The following is a 20,584-nucleotide window of genomic DNA, read 5'->3' as shown; positions in this document are numbered from 1 at the left end:
CGGGGTGCTCAAAGTAACCCTTGAATTGGAAGGCTACTGCCTTTATGAAAGAGTGAGGAGCCTGAGAGCAATATGCAAGTTTACTATCCAATTTTAGGTGAGAATATTGGAATTTTTCCAGGAATAGGTATGGTAGATTGTGTGTGTGTGTGTATGTGTGTGTGTAAGATGGCTATGATGTTTCTGTTTCAAGCCCTTGATTACTGAACATCTCTGTTGACTCTTTTTTACCATGTGACTCACTTTGGCAAATGAGAGAGTAGAACATGATTCACAAAGACAGTTGAAGGATGCCTGTCCATCTGGGCTTATTCTCTCGCTGTTCTTGGAATTCTGAGACTTCCACATAAACATGCCTGCTAGAGGATCATAAACATGTGACACAATACTTCCCATCACCCAACCAACAGCCAGTCAACACTCAGAAGCAGAGCGATAGATTAGCACTGGTATCAGGTATGTGAGTCTGTCTAACATCATATGAACCACCCATCTATCTGCAGCCCAGATTTCCAACCCTCATAATAAAGAATGAAATAAATGATTGCCAATAAATTTGGAGAGGTTTGTGTTGCAGCAAAGGCTTACAGATACAACAGGAAATAGAGACTTTGAGATTGATTAGCCTGAGAACAAGAACTAAGCGTAGCCCAGACTTACTTAGACTGTTGGTAAGAGTATGCAGGTGCGTGTTCATTGGATGTGTCCACTGTTATCTGTTGCTGCTGACCACTGGTGTCCTGGGATGAAGGAGCCACTGTCTGGGGAGAGGTATCAGCAACAACACCCTGGGGAGATGAGTAAGTACACAAAAGCCTTATTTGCTTTAGCAGACAGTCCTCTTCTATATGAACCATTAATACCCCTCTTCTATTTGGCTTGGATGGAGATGTTCTTAGCTATGTGAAGCCATACTAAGTATTCAGAATAAACACACCATCAGACAAACCACAAAGCAAGTCTGGATAAGATCTGAGGAATTCGTCCCAATGTGACACCAATAAGGTTTGCCATCATGAATCCTTGGAGAAATCAAATGGTTAGAATGGTCCTTACGCCCACACTTGGAACTTTCAGACAGTGGTTTAATGCAACCACAATCAATAACAATTTGTTAACTTTTTTAAGGTTAAAAATTTGCACATGGTTGCTATAAAAACTTGCATTTCAAACATTTCCTGAAGTATTTCATTGTACTATATCTGTATCATTTGGCAAAATAATGAGCTATGACCTTAATAAAAGTTTATATCACAATTTGGAAATCTTTTTAAAGGATACGGATAACCATAATTTGGTTCATTTTGCTTTTTTTTTTCTGTTTTCCAAGATATAAGTTGGAATTCATAAAAAAATGCAAAAAAAAAAAAAAGCAAAACACTACAGGGAGCTAGCTCACCCCTTCATCCATGTGAGGGCAAAGCTAATAGACACTGTCTCTGAGGAATAAATCCTCAACAGACATTGAAACATCTAGTGTCGTGATCTTGGACTCCCAGGATCAGCTTCCAGAATTGTGAGAAATAAATTTCTGTTGTTTATAGGCTAAAAAAAAGAATTTTCAAGAAAAAGAAAATAGACAAACTTGTCCTTAATTTGGTTTGTTGTTCCTTTGTGATTTCTATCTCTTGTTCCTCACAGACGCCAGCAAGAATGAATTTCTAGAGTTGGCCACAAACGGGAGCATATGCTTGCTTCCTAAGTGGCAAAGCTAGTTTTATTTGGTTGTTAGTAGGCATAGGAAGGGCATCTTCCAGAATGCATCGTCCTGGTTTTACTTATAGGCTTAGATACCTGCAATGATGTTAGGTTTCAAATCTTATTGGCTAATTCTCTGTCTCTAACAAAAGATACCCAAAATTCTTCCTTAGAATCTGAGACTCTCCCTGTATTCCTTTTATACTGCTAATGTAATGTTTGCTACTGTGTATTTTAATGAACTATCCACTAGCATGCACTTGCAGGAGTACTACTGGATGTTCCATGAAATCAGTGCTTTTCCTTACAAGCACAGATTGAAGACAGGATATGAGTAAGCTTACATTTTTCAAAGTGAAAGACTTCATTTTTAACCATAACTAAACTGTCTCCAATAAACCACACTGTTAAATGTGTCTCATTATCTTATCATCATCAAAATGCTCAAATTCTTTGGCTAAACTGATGCTTGGGTTGTAGATACAAAAGAATGGAAATAGGAAAAAATTCAAAAAGTTCAGCAGAAACGCACATATCTTTTAAAAGACTTTCCCACAGACTATTTGAAGTACCCTCGTTTGTGGCAGATATTTATGTTTCAATTTCTTAGAATGTCTAGATTCTTAATTTTCTAATGGCATGGATGCTTTCCAATAGTTAAATATAGAAAGGAACATGTAATTTAATTACATATTTTTAAAGTTCCAACAAGCCAATTAAAATTGGTTTAATATGACATATTCTTTGGGGTCCATAGGTCTGCAACACATAAAAATTTTAAAAATTGAAACATCTTTATTTCCTAAAATGCTTTAACAGTGCCTCATTCAACTTCTGGGACTTCCTAGCCTTGGTATGAGCAAACATCTCTCACACAACAAAAAGAAACAACCAAATAGTTTAGAAGATCTAATTCAGGTTGCAAAGGTCTCCTGCAACCTCTGGAGCTACAGAGGGAGAGAGGATCTTGGAGAATTTTCAGTTGCAGTGGTGCCAGTCCCCTGGTGGCTGGCCCCCTCATGCAGCAGACAGCATTAATTCCAGGAGATTCCCAGCTGGTGAGAAAGATGCACTTTAAACATAATGTGATATGCATCAGGACAGGGAGATGAGGGACAGTAAAAAGTCAGGGTTAGAACCAGAGTGAAGATATACATCTAAACTTTTTTATTTTTTTTCACCACCATCTTTACAGCTCTATGCCTTTTCCTTTTCTATGTAGCTTGATGATTCTGTCCAGTCAAACGATATGTAAAAATGATGGATTCAGTCCATGGAAAGAGAGAGAGAACATGGGCCATGTTTCATTAAGGACAAGAATGACAGACACATCATTCACGATGGTTACACTGATAACCATGGTCCAGCTCTTTCTTCTTTTTTGTAGGAAGTCACAAAAATATCCAGATTCATTCACTGGGACAATGGTTCTTCATCTTTGGCAAATGTGGAAATCAACCAAAAGCTTTTAAAAACCTTGACACCCAGTAGGCATTCCAGAACCTCAGAGGTCAGACCAGGAATCAATATATATTTTTTAAAGATTCCAAGGTAATTTTTTTTGTGCAGAAGAATCTGAGAATTAGCAAACTGGATTAATGACTCTCAATGTTAATATGCATGTGGATCGCTGAAGGATCATCTTAAAATGCAAATTCAGATTCAGTAGGTACAGGTGAGATCTGAGCGTCTGTGTTTCTAACAAGTTTCTGGGTGATGCCAATAAAACCAGGGGGCACTCTGAGTAACAAGGAATCGGAGAATTGTACTAATATTTGTAAACTGTTTTTGCTTCCTATTTCTATTTAGATGACTCCATATGTTAATGCGTTGGTCTCTGGATGGATATTTCTCCAAATATACAAATGACCTTGCCCTCATACCACTGTAGCAGGTTAGGCATTTCACGTGTAAATCAAAAACACCAGCATGTTCCACAAGAGGTATATACTTTCATACCTATTTGAGCTTGCAGTTTCACATTTTAGAGGCACACACAAGTGGGGTCCTTGGGTTATGGGACCTCGGTAGGTGTGACAGAGATTGGTCTCTCCCAACCTCATTCTGTAAGATAAGAGCAGACTTACTTCGATAGAAACAGCTGTCGGAGGCACAGGCGTGTACTGGGGAATGTAGGTCCCTTGCATAGGAGCGGCAGCAGTCATATACTAGAGGGAATCAAAGAAAAATCCACGTGAACTTGGGGTTGCAACCAGAGACAGCGTTAGATACCACACATGTGGACCATGGCCAGCACCTAAGTCAACCTCTACTTGATGCATTATGCCAGTTCCTACTGGCATTGAATGGCCTTGGTTTACTGACTCAGTACCCAAAACAGACCCATCTCCATGGTGTCAGTACAGGTTAACATCCCTACTTGCTCACTCTACCCCTGCAAGCCCTCCACCTAACATCTGAGAAACATCGCTTTTCACATCTCAGCACAAGCTCCACAGGGGTGAAGAGGAGGTCTGTTTTTTTTTTTTTTTTTTCATCGTTTTATTGCTACTTCTATCACATAGTAGGCTCTGGACAAATATTTGTTGAATGAATGAATGAATCATATTAATTGGTAGACCTAATTTCTTTTCTAATTAAAAAGGAGAGGGATGATGTATAAAACTCTCGGGTGGCAACATTCAGAAATGGCAAGTGTTGTCATTTTTTGTTTTTCACAACACTTTTGTTAACATAGGGTATTACAGATCATGTTGACTCTCCTTTGTCCCACCTCCATTCCATTCTCAGCTCACTGTCAGATTTTCCTTTCTAATTCCTTTAATTCTCCATTATTTTCCTTGTTAGGATGAATATTGAAATAGCCAGACTGTTTTTCACTAAGTTGTAACAGTCAACAAGATATACATTGTGAATATGTGATTTTTGCAAGGAAGAAAAGAGCCCCAGAAAAATTACATGCTCAGTTCTAGAAGCATAAAGTGTGACCCACATTCCTGTTTGTGACACATATTCCCCTGTAAATTCAGAGTCCTATTCTCTGAAAACTGGATCTTCTATGGAATCATTTACATTTTTTGATTTTCTAAACTTGACCAGTATCACAAAACTTCTGAACTGGAATCATCTTATGAAACAAGGATCCTTAATTCATAAAAGGAAGAGGGATGCATTTTTTGGAAAATCAAGTCTTTTAATACCGATTCTTTTAACTTTGTTGATATCAAATATTAACACTATGTAAAATATGAAAACTCGGAATTACCATGTTTTATCTATCTAAGTACTTCCCACTAACTAGGAGGTATGATCTGATCAAGGGAATGGACATTAACTCACCAGTTGTTGTTGTTACATATTCCCAATTACAGTAATGAGACCACTTTGGAATGCATTACCTTCAACCTAAACACTATCCCACAGTAATTTCTAAAAATAGAAACAGCCTTAATGAGACAGTCCTAAACCAAATAAATGAAACTGCTGTCTATAATTCATGTGTTCAATTTAGCCTATGTCTACATAAAAATTACCTTGTAATTTGAATCAAGAGCAGGGCCTTGAAAGGGTTAGTGATATTTGCAATTAGATTTCAGCTGAAAGTCATCAGAGACTTCTGTCCCCTCTCCCGTGTGCTCTTAACAGCATGTGTCACCTTCGGCTACAAATGTGTACACTAGCATCTCCTTCAAGGCATGGGACAAGTTTTATTCATTTCAAGCTTTTCCATTATGCAAGAAAGTGTTCAATAGCTGAATGAAGCAAGAGAAGAAGAAAGACTTCCACTTCATTATCTTGCATGCCTCTTAGCTATTGATAATTATGAGCTCATTATAGAATTAATTTCAGCAATCCTTATAATGTATTTGCATAAGCTTGAGACAAACACCTTAGCCAACTCTGCCCATTATTGTCCTTGTGCCCATTAGTGGACAACAAGTACCTCAGTGTTCTATGGCTATTAAGTACAGAACTGTGGAGTCAAACTCCAGTAAATATGGTTTCACAACTAGCAACCTATAGTGGGCAAGTGCCTTGTTGACAAAGCTATAACAATTCCCCGATCATTTCAGATAGGTATTTCCCTCTGTTTATACTTTCTAAAATATGCTTTAATTTAACATGTCCTTCAAGATAGTCTTTGCAACACTTGCTATACTAAGAGAAAACATTAAGTTCTCCAAAAGGGCACTTCAGCAATGCTGCATAATATATTCTATTCCTTGATATGGACAGCAATAAAACATTCAGAGATCATGTTTTATAGAAGCCTACTTATCAGTGATTAAACCTGCATTTCTACAATTTTTTGATGGAACTTATGAAATTTGCTAAGAACTAGTACTCTAAGGAGTACACTGTGAATCATATTTCGGCAGTTGAATCTCAAAAATGCTAGTAGATTTGTAATAAATGTACTTTTTAGCAGGCATATATTGATTTAAATATAGGGCTGATACTGTTATGACTCATGTTCTATCCTTTAATTATGGCTTTTCAAGGTTGACATACACTGATAAATAACGTTTTGCATATTTTCTGTTCTGGAGTTAATAAATCCAAACTTTGCATCTGCACCTTAGTGTGGGTCCTTTGCCTGAGATGATGTCTCTGGGGACCAGTGGAATGGCATAGTGGGAAAGCCTGGGATGCCTGCATCCTATATGAGTGCTGGTTTGAGATTTGGCTTCTCTACTTCTGATCCATCTCCCTGCTAATGCACCTGGGAAAGAAGCAGAGCTTGGCAGAAATGCTTGGGCCCCCAAACCCACATGGGAGGCCCAGAAATAGCTCTTGTCTCCTGGTTCTGCCTGGCACAGCCCAGGCCATTGTGGCCATTTGGGACTGTGTGCTTCTCTAGTGAGCAATTTTTATTTATTAGAGGTCATTAAAGGCATGATCAGTGATCATAAAAGCAATGTTCACTATTTCACATGAGAACCCAATCCATTATTTAGACCTCCCTAGCAAGCAAATATATTCTCAGGCAGTATGGCTAATGAGAAACATCTGATGTGATCATAACTAAGCTTCTTCAAGTGACTGTGAGATATTCAAAATCTCATCTGTGCTTTGTAGCTGTAAAACTAAATCAGTCAGTCTTCACTCATGACATTCAACATTAAAAATTGATTTATTTTATTTTACTTGAAAAGCAGAAAGAGAGAGAGAAAGGAAGGGAAAAATAAATGGATAGATGGAACTTTTCCATCCACTGGTTCACTCCTTAAATGCTCACAACAGCTTGTAATGGGCCAGGCCAAAGCTGGAAGCCCAGCACTCTGGCAGGGACCAGTACCACCATCTGTTGCTTCCCAAGGTATCAGGAAACTAAAATCAGGAATGGAGGAATGGAGTCAGGAATCAAGCTTAGGCACTTCAATATGGGATGCTGGAGATGTGGGCTCTAACAAACGCCCACCTCAGTAGAGTTCTGAACACGGTCAGAACTGAACTGCATATGGAGTAACTCATAGTCATTTTCTCTTTGAATTAACTGTATGAGTCTGGTAGGATGGTTCAACCATGTTACAGGTGGAGAAACTGACACCCACATGTAATGGATACAAACCCCCGATACCTCTGACCCTTATTCAGCACATTTTTTTCAGTCTATCTCATGAACTTTGAAGTTCAAAAGTAAGGTTCCTAAGAGTTCCCTTCTGATCATTACTGTGTAATACAGATATCAACTTGGATTTATTAATGGGTTTTAATTATTGAAATTTCAGTTAAGAAACTGAAGAATATGTAATTCATTGATATTTTATTGTTATTTCTTTTCCATACTTTTTATCTATTATAATCACAATACCTAATTTTCTTCTCGAAGGGTTACTCCATATACTTGGTAACTTAATTGTGTGCTTCTCTTCTGAACACAATCAATAATGATTTTATAGGATAAATAAGGTCAGTCCAGGCTGAGAGGGTTTGTGGGCGTGTATGTGTGTGTGTGAGTGTATATTTTAATGCAAAAATCTGTAAGGTTCCTTGTTTTTTTTGTCACAGAAAACCCAATAGACAGAACTTAAGAAAGTTGTTTGAAAATTAAGTAATGAAACATGTCAGTGCTGTGGAGTTTTATGCCCCTTCAGACTATTATCTCACAATAAACCTTAATAGGAAAGCTCGTCTGTGATAGACATGCATTTTCTAATGTAGTGACTCAAGGAGTGATGTGTTCTAAAATTGGGAGCAAGTTCTTAGAGGAAATGGCCACATCTATGTGCTAGCTCTAGAACCCTCAGTTTAAAGTTATTGATGACAAATAACTTTGAACTTATTCTTCACACAGTTTGATTTCCTTAAGAACACAGATAAGCTACAGTCAGACTTAATAATCCAGGCTGCACAAACATTGTTCCTGTCTGAGTACCTCAGACTGCTCTCATTCTATCCAGTTAGCAAAGCTCTATGAGGAAGACTTGTGATGTCAGTTTTGCCCATTTGGCTTGATAAATTTTCATGGATTACTCATTAAAACCATCACAGGAATGGACACACATCCCTTAAGCTGATTTCCTTCCCTGGTGTCTCTCAAAAGCTAGAAAATAATGGCCTCATTTTTTTCATGTGAACACAAATTATTTAGTGCTTTATTTTGATACAGCAGCTGATGGGAACATCATTACAATGAAATGATAAAGATAAAATGGATGAATCCAATGAACATTTCTCAAACAGTGACAGCTTGAAGGTATTCCGTTAATTAATCTTCTGTTTATTTCTAGTAACTCTCATCATCATTTTTACATATCTCAAGGCAGTGGACTTTCCCATGTAAGCACGTAGGAGCCCCAGAGAACCACTTTCAAACCCACAGAATTAATTCCAGATTCCACCACTTGTTCCAAGAAGTCTAGACACTGCCTCACCATGAGTTACATGAACAGAGGGAAACAGAATTGAGAGATTGGAAGGGAATCGTGTTTTTGCCCAAGCTGGGACAAGTTGTTTCTGTTACTGTGGAATCGTTGATTATTTCTGTGGACACAAAGGAAGAAAACCCCAAATTATCAGTTCTGGACTTATTCTCTCTACCCTAAAGTACAACAAAACACTTTTTCAATTACATTTCCTGTGAGATAACTTAATTGTGCCTTTAATTATTTGCAGAGCAAAGAAGGGATAAAGGCGGTCCCCCGTTTCAATTTCAATTTTTACAATTTTAGCTTCGAAAATGCTTTAAAATAATGGATCAAGCTGTCTCCTCTGGAGTTATTACCCCGCTCAGATTTTAAACTGGTGCTCGCAGTCACTGCTATAGAATTTGCAAACTCATTAACAAATTTCAGAGAGGACAGTCAGGTCTTATCAAACCAGCAAAGTCAATGAGAAGGATACAGAAAAGTTGTAAAAATGTGTCTTTGAGGAGAGCCTTGAGTTGAGTCCGGGCTCTGGCTTCCTGCTCAGGTGCATCCTGGGAAGTAGCAAGTAAGGCCTCAACCAATTCAGTCTCTGCCACCCACTTGTGGGCCCTGGATTGAGCTCCTGGCTTCCGGCTTCAGCCCAGCTCAAGTCCCACCTCTGGCATCTGGGGAGTGAGCCAGTGGATAAAGAGCTCTCTCTGTCACTCTCAGTCTCTCAAATCCTGCTCTTCGACAAGGAAGTTGGACAGCAGGAAGCAGAGGTTGTAGCAGATGAGGCCTACAGCAGAGAGTGCTGATTACTGACAAAATTATGCAATTTGAAGTTCCTTTTAGAGAAGGAAGCTTGAGATAGAGGGGACAGTCTGACTTGTGACTTGTCAGAGTTGGGAGAATAGCTGCGTGAGAAACATGGAGTTCTCTCAAGCAGAGGTAGTCCAGACTTTTGAGGGATGTGTGTGTGTGTGTGTGTGTGATCCCATCACCTCAGATTAAGGTATGGTGCTTGGACCTGGGATGGTAAGTCAATACATTACGCAAGCTTCCCTTGCCTCAGTAGTAACAGCACCCTCAGTTGTAAAGCTAAGAATGCTTTCTAAATTCCATGTTACAGCATGAAGTAGACACCAACTGTGTACAGTAAGAGAACACGAGTGACTCTTGGGTCCACACTGAAGCATGTCAGATTGGATTCCCACCTGGACAGCTACTACTCAGCTTCTCCTATATTCAATTCTGTCAATTAAGTGTCAATAATGATGTGGATTGCCTTTAAGAACAGCAATGTGTATGCTTTCATTTTTTGTTGCTTTTCCAAAGGAAAAAAAATTCAGAAATACAACTTTAGGAATATAGGGATTTTTTCCACTATACCCACCCTCCCACACCACCTTCTCCTCCCTTTCCCATTCCTAGTCTCAATCTGCTGCATAAAGATTCCTTTTCAACCAACTTTATACAAAGAAGACTAACTCTATAATAAGTAAAGATTTCAATAATCTGGACATACACACACACAAAATATAAGAAAAACTGAGAACAAGTTTTACAGTTAATTCTCATATTACAACTCATTGAGGACAGAGGTCCTGAATGGGGAGTAAGTGCACAGTGACTCGTGTTGTTGATTTAACAATTAACACTCTTATATATGACACCAGTGATCACCTGAGGCTCTCGACATAGGCTGCCAAGGCTATAGAACCTTTTGAGTCCAAATTCTCCATCAGTATTTAGACAAGGCCATAGGCAAAGTGAAAGTTCTCTCCTCCCTTCAGAGAAAAGTACATCCTTCTTTGATGGCCCCTTCTTTCCACTGGAGTCTCACTCACAGAGATCCTTCATGTAGAACATTTTTTTTTTGCCGGTGCACTGGCTTTCCATGCCTGAAATGCTCTCCTGGACTTTTCAGCCAGTACAGAATGCTTTAAGGTCTGATTCTGAGGTCAGAGTACTATTTAGAGTGAATGTCAGTCTATGAGTCTGTTATGTGGACTGCTTCTCATGTTGGAACATTCTCTCCTTTTTAATTCTATCTACTATTATTACCAGACACTATATCTTATTTATATGATCCCTTTAACACTTTATCCTATCTATGATCAATTTAACACTTAATATGATCACTTTAACAATTAAGATGACATTATTACTACCCAGCTTAATGGGATTTGCAGTCCCATGGTGAGTTTTTAGCTGTACCCTTAGAAGTAAGTCCATAGGAAGGTATGCAGAACTACACAGCTTTATAGTTACAAACTCCCTCCTCCCTCTTATTTCCACTCTTATTTTTTACTGAGATATGGTTTCAAGTGGTTTTATTAACATATGCTTAATTCTGTTAAGTAAGAGTTCAATTAATGGTATTAAGAGGGAAAAAAACTGTTCCTTGAAAGTCAAGACAAGGGCTGTTCACATTATTGATTCTCAAAGAGTCAATTTCACTTCTATAGGTTTCCTTTTAGGTGCTCTGTTAGTTATCATAGGTCAGGGAGAACATATGGTATTTGGCCGTTTGGGACTTGCTTATTTCTCTCAGTATGATGTTTTCCAGATTCATCCATTTTGCTGTAAATGACCAGAGGTCATATTTTTATCACTGTGTAGTATTCCATAGAGTACATATCCCATAATTTCTTTATCCAGTCTTCCATTGACGGGCATTTAGGTTGATTCCAAGTCTTGGCTATTGTGGATTGAGCTTCAATAAACACATGGGTGCAGATAACTCTTTCATTTGCTTATTTCCCTTGGTAAATTTCCCTTGGGTAAATTTTGAGTAGTGGGATGGCTCGGTCGTGTGGTAGGACTAAATTTAGATTTCTGAAGTATCTCCAAACTGTCTTCCATAGTGGTTTTACCAGTTTACATTCCCACCAACAGTGGATTAATGTACCTTTTTCCCCACATCCTCACTGTTTGTTGATTTCTGTTTGAAAACCATTCTAACTGGGGTGAGGTGAAACCTCATTGTTGTTTTGATTTGCATTTCCCTGAGGGCTAGTGATCCTGAGAATTTTTTTTCTTGTGTCTGTTGGCCATTTGGATTTCTTCTTTCAAAAAATGTCTGTTTAAATCCATTGCCCATTTCTTCAGTGGGTTGTTTGTTTTGCTGTTGTGGAATTTCTTGATCTCTAATAATCTGGTTATTAATCTTTTATCAGTTGTATAGCTTGCAAATAATTTCTCCCATTCTGCCAGCTGCCTCTTCAATTTTCTGTTTCTTTTGCAGTACGAAGCTTCTCAATTTGATGTAATGCCATTTGTTAATTTTGGCTTTGATTGTTTGTGCCTCTGGGGTCTTTTCCAGGAACTCTTTGCCTGTGCCAATGTCATCCAGGGTTTCCCCAGTGTTCTCCAATAATTTGATGGTGCTGGGTCATAGATTTAGATGTTTAATCCATGTTGAGTGGATTTTTGTGTAATGTGTAAATGATGAAGGATCTATGGTGAATGATCTTTCTGATGTATTGTTGGATTCTTCATGTGGAAATCCAGTTTTCCCAGCACCATTTGTTGAAGAGACTGCCCTTGCTCCAGGGATTGGTTTTAGCTACTTGGTGTAATATAAGTTGGTTGTAGAAACTTGGATTGACTTCTTGCATTTATATTTTATTCCATCGGCTATCCATCTGTTTTTTTTTACAAGTATCAGGCTGTTTTGATTAGAACTGCCTTGTAGTATATCTTGAAATCTGGCATTGTGATGCCTCCAGTTGGTTTTGGTGTATAAGACTGCTTTAGCTATTCAAGGTCTCCTTTGTTTCCATATGAATTTGAGCATCATTTTTTCTATATCTGAGTAGAATGTCTTTGGTATTTTGATGGTATTATATTAAATCTGTAAATTGGTTTTGGAAAGTTTAGCCAGAGTCATTAGGCAAGAAAAAGAAATCAAATGGATTCAAATTGGGAAAGAGGAAGTCAAACTATCCCTATTTGCATATTACATGATTATAGATAGGGGATCTAAAAGACTCCACCAAGTTATGATTGGATCTCATAGAAGAGTTTGGTAAACTAGCTGAATATAAAATCAATACACAAAAATCAACAACCTTTGTTTCAATAGACAATGCCATGAATGAGGAAGACTTTCTAATATCAATCCCATTTACAATAGTTAAAAAAAATCAAATACCTTGAAATAAATTTAACCAAGGTCGTCAAAGATCTCTATGATGAGAATTACAAAACATTAAAGAAAGAAATAGGAAAAGATACAAATGAATGGAAAAAACTTCCATGTTCATGGATTGGAAGAATCAATATCATCAAAATGTCCATTCTTCTGAAGTATATTGAAAAGCAATGGTGAGAGTGGGCATCCTTGTCTTGCTCCAGATCTCAGTGGGCATGCTTCCAACTTTTCCCCATTCAATAGGATGCTGGTCATGGTTTTGCCATAGATTGCCTTGATTGCGTTGAGGAATGTTCCTTCTATACCTAATTTGCTTAGGGGTGTTGTATTTTTCAAATGATTTCTCTGCTTCTATTGAGATAATCATATGGTTTTTGTTCTTTAGTTTTTTAATGCGATGTATCACATTGATTTGCAAATGGTGAACCATCCCTGCATACCAGGGATAAATACCACTTGGTCTGGGTGAATGATCTATCTGATGTATTGTTGGATTCTATTGGCTAGAATTTTGTTGAGGATTTTTTCATCTATGTTCTTCAGGGAATTTACTCTGTAGTTCTCTTCCTCTGTTGCATCTTGTTCAGGTTTAGGAATTAAGGTGATGCTGGCTTCATAGAAAGAATTTGGGAGGATTCCCTCCCTTTCAGTTATTTTGAATAGCTTGAGAAGAATTGGAGTTAGTTCTTTTTTAAATGTCTTCTAGAGTTCAGCAGTGAAGCCACCTGGTCCTGGACTTTTCTTTTTTAGGATTCTTTATAACTGATTCTATTTCCGTCTTGGTAATGGATCTGTTTAGGTTTTCTATGTCTTCATGGCTCAATTTAAATAGGTTGTATGTGTCCAGGAATCTATCCATTTCTTCTAGGATGCCCAGTTTTTTGGCATAATGCTCTCTGTAGTAGTTTCTGATGATTCATTTTATCTCTGTAGTGTCTGTTGTTACATTTCCTTTTTCATCTCTAATTTTATTGAATCGAGTTTTCTTTCTCCTTTATTTTGGTTAGTTGGTCCAATGGTGTGTCAATTTTGTTTATTTTTTTCATAGATCCAGCTCTTCATTGTACTAATCTTTCGTATTTTTTGGTTTCAATTTTGTTTATTTCTTCTCTAATTTTATTTATTTATTTTCTCCTACTAGATTTGGTTTTAGTTTGCTGTTGTTTTTCTGAATCCTTGAGGTGCATTGATAGTTCATTTATTTGGTGCCTTTCCAATTTCTTGATGTAGGCATCAACTGCTATAATTTTTCCTCTTAACACTACTTTTGCTGTATCCTATAAGTTTTGATATGTTGTATTGTTGTATTTGTTTCCAGAAAATTTTTGATTGTCTTTTGATTTTTTCTGTGACTCATTGTTCAGTCAGGAGAATATTGTTCAGTCTCCCTATGTTTGCATATGTTCCAGAGATTACTGAGTTGCTGATTTCCAGCTTCATTGAGTTGTTGTCTGAGAAGATGCATGGTATGATTTTGATTTTTTTGAATTTGCTAAGACTTGTTTTATGGCCTAGCTTGTGGTCAGTCCTAGAGAATGGCTGCAGGTCCAGGTGAGGAGAGATGGGGGAGGGAGATAAGGATGGGGTGCCCAACCTCTTTGTTTGTTCCTCTGTATCTTCTCTTTTTTCCTGAGTGGAACTTCAAAAGCAGTTCTTCAAGCTTTCCCTGCTGCTGCTATTTGCAACTCCATGGACATGCGATTTCCCATCTCACCTGGTCCACTGGGGCCTGGCGCCAGCCTCCCCAGTCCATGCCTCAGTCACGTCTCTACTGCTTCCCTTTCTTATTTGCTCTTTCAGCATAGACCTGCCTAGTCTCTGCTGGTCTCCTGGGCTTCCCTTCGTGAATCACCAATGGCTATAACTCTAGCATTTATCTTCTCCCTTTTTAACTATTTATTTTACCCAGCCTGACTCGGATCATCCTGTTGCTATACTGCCATCTTGGGACCCCCATGTATGCTTTCATAATGTTGTATGTTAGTATTAATATCTAAAGCAAAGTATTTGCTTTTTATATTATTATCATAGAGATAACAATTTCTGCAATTGATTATTTTCCCTGATGAATAGTTAGAGGTAAATTCAGGATAGGATATACTTTTTCTACTGGGAGTGATAGTATGTGAAGAAGGAAGAGGAATTAGTGAGTTTGACAGATAATGGGAATTCAGAATTCACAGGTGAATATGTGGGCCATATTTTCCTATCCAATTCTCTAACATAACAAAAAATGTAACCCATGGAGAGGTGTTTACCAACCTATTAAACAAGAAATATGGATTGTTCTCACTGTATTCTGGAGTGGGATGATTTGCTGCTGGCATTCGGTAAAGGGAATACCAAAGACACTTGGACACTGTCTTCAGCCAGGAAGTTCACAAAGCCTTACTTTTATACCAGAGTGTGAAGTAGTCATCAGTCCATTGGTCACAGGCTATGAATATTTTGATTTGCAGAGAAAGCAACTTTCATAAATGTATTGGAAAAAAATCAAAGCCCATCAGGTTTAAGCATGTGCACAAATCTTAAAGCAATAAAAGTAAGAGATTACACTATGGAAATGTAGCTGAAGGAAGTGAAATCAGCATATGATAGAGTTATTTGCACCCCCCATGTTTACAGCAACTCAATTCGTAGTTGCTAAGATATAGAATCAACCAAAATATTCATTCACTGATGTGAATTTACTATGGTATATACATATGATGGATACTATTCAACCATAAAAAAATGAAATCCTATCTTTCTCAGCAAAATCAATGCAATTGGAGACAATTATACTTAGTGAAATAAGTCAATCCCAAAAACACAAATATCATTTTTTCTCTAATTTGTGGTAACCAATATATAAAGTATAAAAAACACAAAAAAAGTATATGAGTAAAACTGACATTTTGAGATTTGATTAGTGTTTATAGTCCTTGTGTATACTCTTGAGGGACAGTGATTTTTCTACTTACTGATTGTTGAATGCTTTGTTTAGTGGTTAAGCTTGAGACTATAAAGGAAATTGAAAGCATGTCATTATAAAAATTAAAAGGTAAATAAGATGAGAAGGAGGGAGAGTTAGATCAGGGAGGGTGGAATGACAAGGTGGGGAACATCCTATGTTCTTAAAATTGTATTTATGAACTACAATAAATGAGTTTCCTTAATATAAATAAAAATAAATTTAAAAAATTATGTCTTAAGATTTGAAACAACTGTATATAGAAACTGTTAATTCTCTTTCACTCCTCAATTTTTTTGTGTGTGATAGATATGTACTCTAGAGAAACAAGGAACAGTGGAAAGATTGAGTGGACAGCTAGGATCACTCAGGAGGTAAAGATAAGTCAGTCAGACAAACTTTGAGGATTAATTTTCTATCAGATTGCAGAATGGAGGTAATTTTTAATGATAAAATCATATTTACAGTGGAGTAGTGGGATTAATTCATTTAATTGAAAAGAGAATGGGCAGTAAGTAAGTAGAAAATGTAATGAAAAAATATGATTAGACTAAAAGTCTGACAACTTATAAGAAATGCACAAATTAGTTTAAAAGCACAGCTTAGCAAAACTGACACAAAAAGAAATAGAAAATCTGAATAGCCCTTTATCTACTAAATAAATTGAATTCACAATTCAAAGCTTTCCTGCTATAAAAACTTTAGTTTTATAACAGGCATTTGATGCAGCTTGTTAAGACACTCTTTGGTATTCCCACATCTTATACTGATGGCCCGTGTTTGAGTTCTGGCTCTGTTTTCAATTCCAGCCTCATGCTAACACACATCTGGGAGGTAGCAGGTGATGGATGAAGTAGTTAGATCCCTGGCACCCACATGGGAGCCCTAGTTTAAATTTTCAGCCCTGACTTTGGCCTGACTCAGCCCTGGCTTTTGTGGTTATTTGGAAAGTGGACCAGAGGAGGGAGGATCTCTCTATCTGTGTCTCTTGCTCTCTGCATTTCAGATAAATAAAACTTTTAAAAAATAAAATAATTAAAAAAAAAAAACTCTTAAGCTTCAATTAGGTTCCCTGGTGAATTTTCTAAACATCTAAGGAATTAATAATACCAATCTTACATGACTTTTTCAAGAGAATATAGAATAAGTTCTGTTTCTAAACACATTACAATGAGATAGCATATTCCTTACAACAAAATTTGATATTCAGTCCAGTATCTCTCATAGGCATTTATGTAAACTTCTTAAGTAACATTTTAGACAACTAATCCAGTTACATATTTTACACCCTCCATATATATATATATATATACATATATAATGTAAAGGTGGAATTTATTTCATAATTACATTGAATTTTAACATTGGAAAACCAATTACCATAATTCACTACATTGATAGAACCAAGAAGAAAATTATAGCATTGCTTCAAAAGATTTAGAAATATAATTTATGAAATCTAATATCTGTGGATGGGTATTTTGCTTAGTGGTTAAGATGTCAATTAAAACACCCTGTCCCATATCAGATAATTTGGAATCAACACTTGGTTATGGCTCCTGACTCAAGCTTCCTACTTATATAGACACTGGATGGAAGTGGTGATGGCTTGCGTAATTGGAGTACTGCCTCCCATGTGGAAGACCTGGATTGAGTTTCTGGCTCTGGGCTTTGGCCAGCAAAGCTACAGCAATTATGGGCATTGGGGAAGGAATCAGAAGATGGGAGATCTCTCTCTCTTAAAAAACACTAAAACAAAACTGTAACAAGATAAAAACTTCTTAGCATATTATGAATTATGAGGATTAGGAATAGAAATTTATCTACAAAATTCATACAGCTAACATCACAGTTAATAGTGAAAAAACAAACATTTTCCATTTGAATTTAAGAAGGAGATAAGTCTGTCAATCAACACCTCTTTGAATGTTGTGTTTGAGATTCTACACAGTATGGTAAGAAAAGAAAAGAAATTAAGTCATAAATATGGAAGATATAAAAGTGTTATTATTCACAGATGATATGATGTATGCACAGACATTTCAAAAATACTGAAGAATAAAGAATAGACTGAATAAAGCAACTTAACAAGGTTACTGGATATAAATCAATATAAATTGTATTTCTATTTACCAGCAACAATTAAAAATTAAAAAAATAAACTTGTATGCTTGTAGCGTAAAAAATCAAATACCTAGAAATGCATAGAAAAGGAATGAAGATTTTATCATGAAAGTCAGGAAGCTTTCATGAGAGAAAATAAGTAAGATATAAATAAATGTAGAAACATACCACATTCATTAATTAGAAGAAACAATACAGTTAAATATCAGTTCTTCTAAAAAGCATCTTCATATTCAGTGTAATCCCAATTGAAAGTCAAGTGATTTTTTGACAAAAACAAGGCCATTCGTTTATACATATATGTAAATGGTATTGGCTATCCAAGAAAATTTTGGAGGAAAAACAAACTACTAGATATCAAGAGTTATGAAAATGTGTCTTAATTGAATGATCCATCATGGGAAGCGGGATACACAGCAGACTCATAGAATGGCAGATGCCCTAAATAGCATTCTGGCCTCAGAATCAGCCCTTAAGGCATTCGGATATGGCTGAAGAGCCCAAGAGTATTTTAGGCATGGAAAGCCAAGACACTCTGGAAAAAAAAATGACCTGAATGAAAGATCTCTGCGAGTGAGATCCCAGTGGAAAGAACAGGGCCATCAAAGAAGGAGGTACCTTTCTCTGAAGGGAGGAGAGAACTTCCACTTTGACTATGACCTTGTCCAAATATGATCAGAGTCAGTGAACTCAAAAGGCTTCCATAGCCTTGGCAACTCATGACAAGAGCCTAGGGTGATTACTGACGCCATAAACAAGAGTGTCAAATTGTTAAGTTAACAACAGGGGTCACTGTGTACTTATTTCTCATTTGGGATCTGTCCTTAATGTGTTGTCCAATGTGAAGTAATGCTATAACTAGTACTCAAACAGTATTTTACATTTTGTGTTTCTGTGTGGGTGCAAACTGATGAAATCTTTACTTAATATATACTAGATTGACCTTCTGTATATAAAGATAATTGAAAATGAATCTTGATGTGAATGGAATGGGAGAGGGAGCGGGAGATGGGAGGGGTGCGAGTGGGAGGGAAATTATGGGGGGGGAGCCATTGTAATCCATAAACTGTACTTTGGAAATTTATATTTACTAAATAAAAAAAGAAAATGTGTCATAATTAAGATTGTTTGGTATTGCTGCAAGGATTGAAGAATAACCAATGGAACAGAATACAGAGATCAGAAATAGAAACATATACATCCATATGATTCCTGCTAAAAGTGCCCCTGCAATTCAGTATGGGAAAGAATGATCTCTCCAGCAGTTAAGCTGTAGCCCCTGGATAGTTCTACAGATAAAATGACCCTGAGTCCTTTCTCATGTTATACACAATTGATTTGAGATGAATCATAGATGTAAAAATAAAGTCTAATCATGTTTCTTTTAGAAGAAGAAAAGAGAGACTTCGAACAATCTTTGGAAAAGCAAAATTTCTTAGACATGGTTCAGGAAGAGCTAACCATAAATGAAAAGAGTGATAATTTTGGGTTCATTAAATTTATGAACTTCTGACTTGCAAAAAATTTCAGGGAAGATATTTGCTATATACCCATAAATCAGTAAGAAGACAGAAAACAATAAAAATTAGTTAGAATAAACTATTAATATATAAAACAATTGATCAATTTCCCCAAAATTCCAATGATTACATTTTATATAATGCCACATATATAGCATTTTTGATAGGGCAAAATTTTGGAAATGGAGAACAGATTCATGATTGCCATGAGTTTGGGATAGGAGCTGGGAAAATAAGGAGGCAGGTGTCATTGCAATAGGGAGGTGTTCTTACAGTACAAAATGGTAAAGAATCTTGAACGTGGTTGGTAGAAAAACTTATTTGGGTAATAACATTGTATAACTTAATTCTTTTTTATTTTATTTTATTTTTTTTATTTTTGACAGGCAGAGTGGACAGTGAGAGAGAGAGAGACAGAGAGAAAGGTCTTCCTTTGCCGTTGGTTCACCCTCCAATGGCCGCTGCTGCGGACGTACTGCGGCTGGCGCACTGCGCTGATCCGATGGCAGGAGCCAGGTACTTCTCCTGGTCTCCCATGGGGTGCAGGCCCAAGCACTTGGGCCATCCTCCACTGCACTGCCTGGCCACAGCAGAGAGCCGGCCTGGAAGAGGGGCAACCGGGACAGAATCCGGCGCCCCGACCGGGACTAGAACCCAGTGTGCCGGCGCCACAAGGTGGAGGATTAGCCTAGTGAGCCGCAGCGCCGGCCTAAACTTAATTCTTACACAGATGAGAAAATGTAAAATTTAGAAATTTGAAATAAAGTTTATTGGTTATATCAATGTCCATGTCCTAGCTTTCAAGTTACATTATAATTTGCAAAATAGTACCATTGGAGAAATTAGGGCAAGATACTAGGGAACTTGTTATATGATCCCTTACAACTGCATGTGAATTCACATTAATCTAAATAAAAATTTTATTAAAAAAACAAAACCCCTTTAAATATATAAAAACATATGGCCAATGCGCATATGAAGCATAATTAATTTCACTCTTTTGTTCATCAGGTAAACAAAAAGTATCATGATAAAATACTATATTCAAGTCAGGATGATAAAAGTAAAAATGACATATGATACCAAGGGTGGGAGAAGATATGGACAACAGGAACCCTCATCCACTGTGAGTAGGAGTTTAAATTGGCAATCTTCTCTGTAAAACTGGCAGTAGTAATGAAGAGGAACATTTGTAAAACATATGACCAAGGAATTCTATTCCTAGGTATGTGCACAACAGAACATCTTTTAACTATATACCAAAATAAATGTAAAAATATTGAAAGTAGCATTATTTATAATGGTTTTAACATGGTAG

At 37.0% G+C, this 20,584-nt stretch overlaps 1 protein-coding gene across 20 annotated transcripts in view; it reads right to left on the bottom strand.

Moving 5' to 3' along the window:
• RBMS3 (RNA binding motif single stranded interacting protein 3) overlaps nt 1-20,584 on the bottom strand; it is a 1,614,135-nt gene that overhangs the window by 16,917 nt on the left and 1,576,634 nt on the right. For 7 of the 20 annotated variants that reach the window (XM_051858897.2, XM_051858894.2, XM_051858896.2 and 4 more), the window contains 2 exons: nt 3,786-3,866; nt 657-788 (listed from right to left, as the gene is read on the bottom strand). In XM_051858897.2, coding sequence (XP_051714857.1) covers nt 657-788; nt 3,786-3,866 — 213 coding nt within the window. Of the gene's footprint in view, nt 1-129; nt 360-656; nt 789-3,785; nt 3,867-20,584 lie in introns of those variants that run through there. The other 13 variants (XM_070072890.1, XM_070072891.1, XM_051858893.2 and 10 more) reach the window with 7 other exon arrangements.

This window comes from Oryctolagus cuniculus, chromosome 4, assembly GCF_964237555.1.
Source record: "Oryctolagus cuniculus chromosome 4, mOryCun1.1, whole genome shotgun sequence".
NCBI classification, from domain to species: domain Eukaryota; kingdom Metazoa; phylum Chordata; class Mammalia; order Lagomorpha; family Leporidae; genus Oryctolagus; species Oryctolagus cuniculus.
Note: the sequence above shows the minus strand (reverse complement) of the source record. Positions and strands in the feature narration are given on the sequence as shown.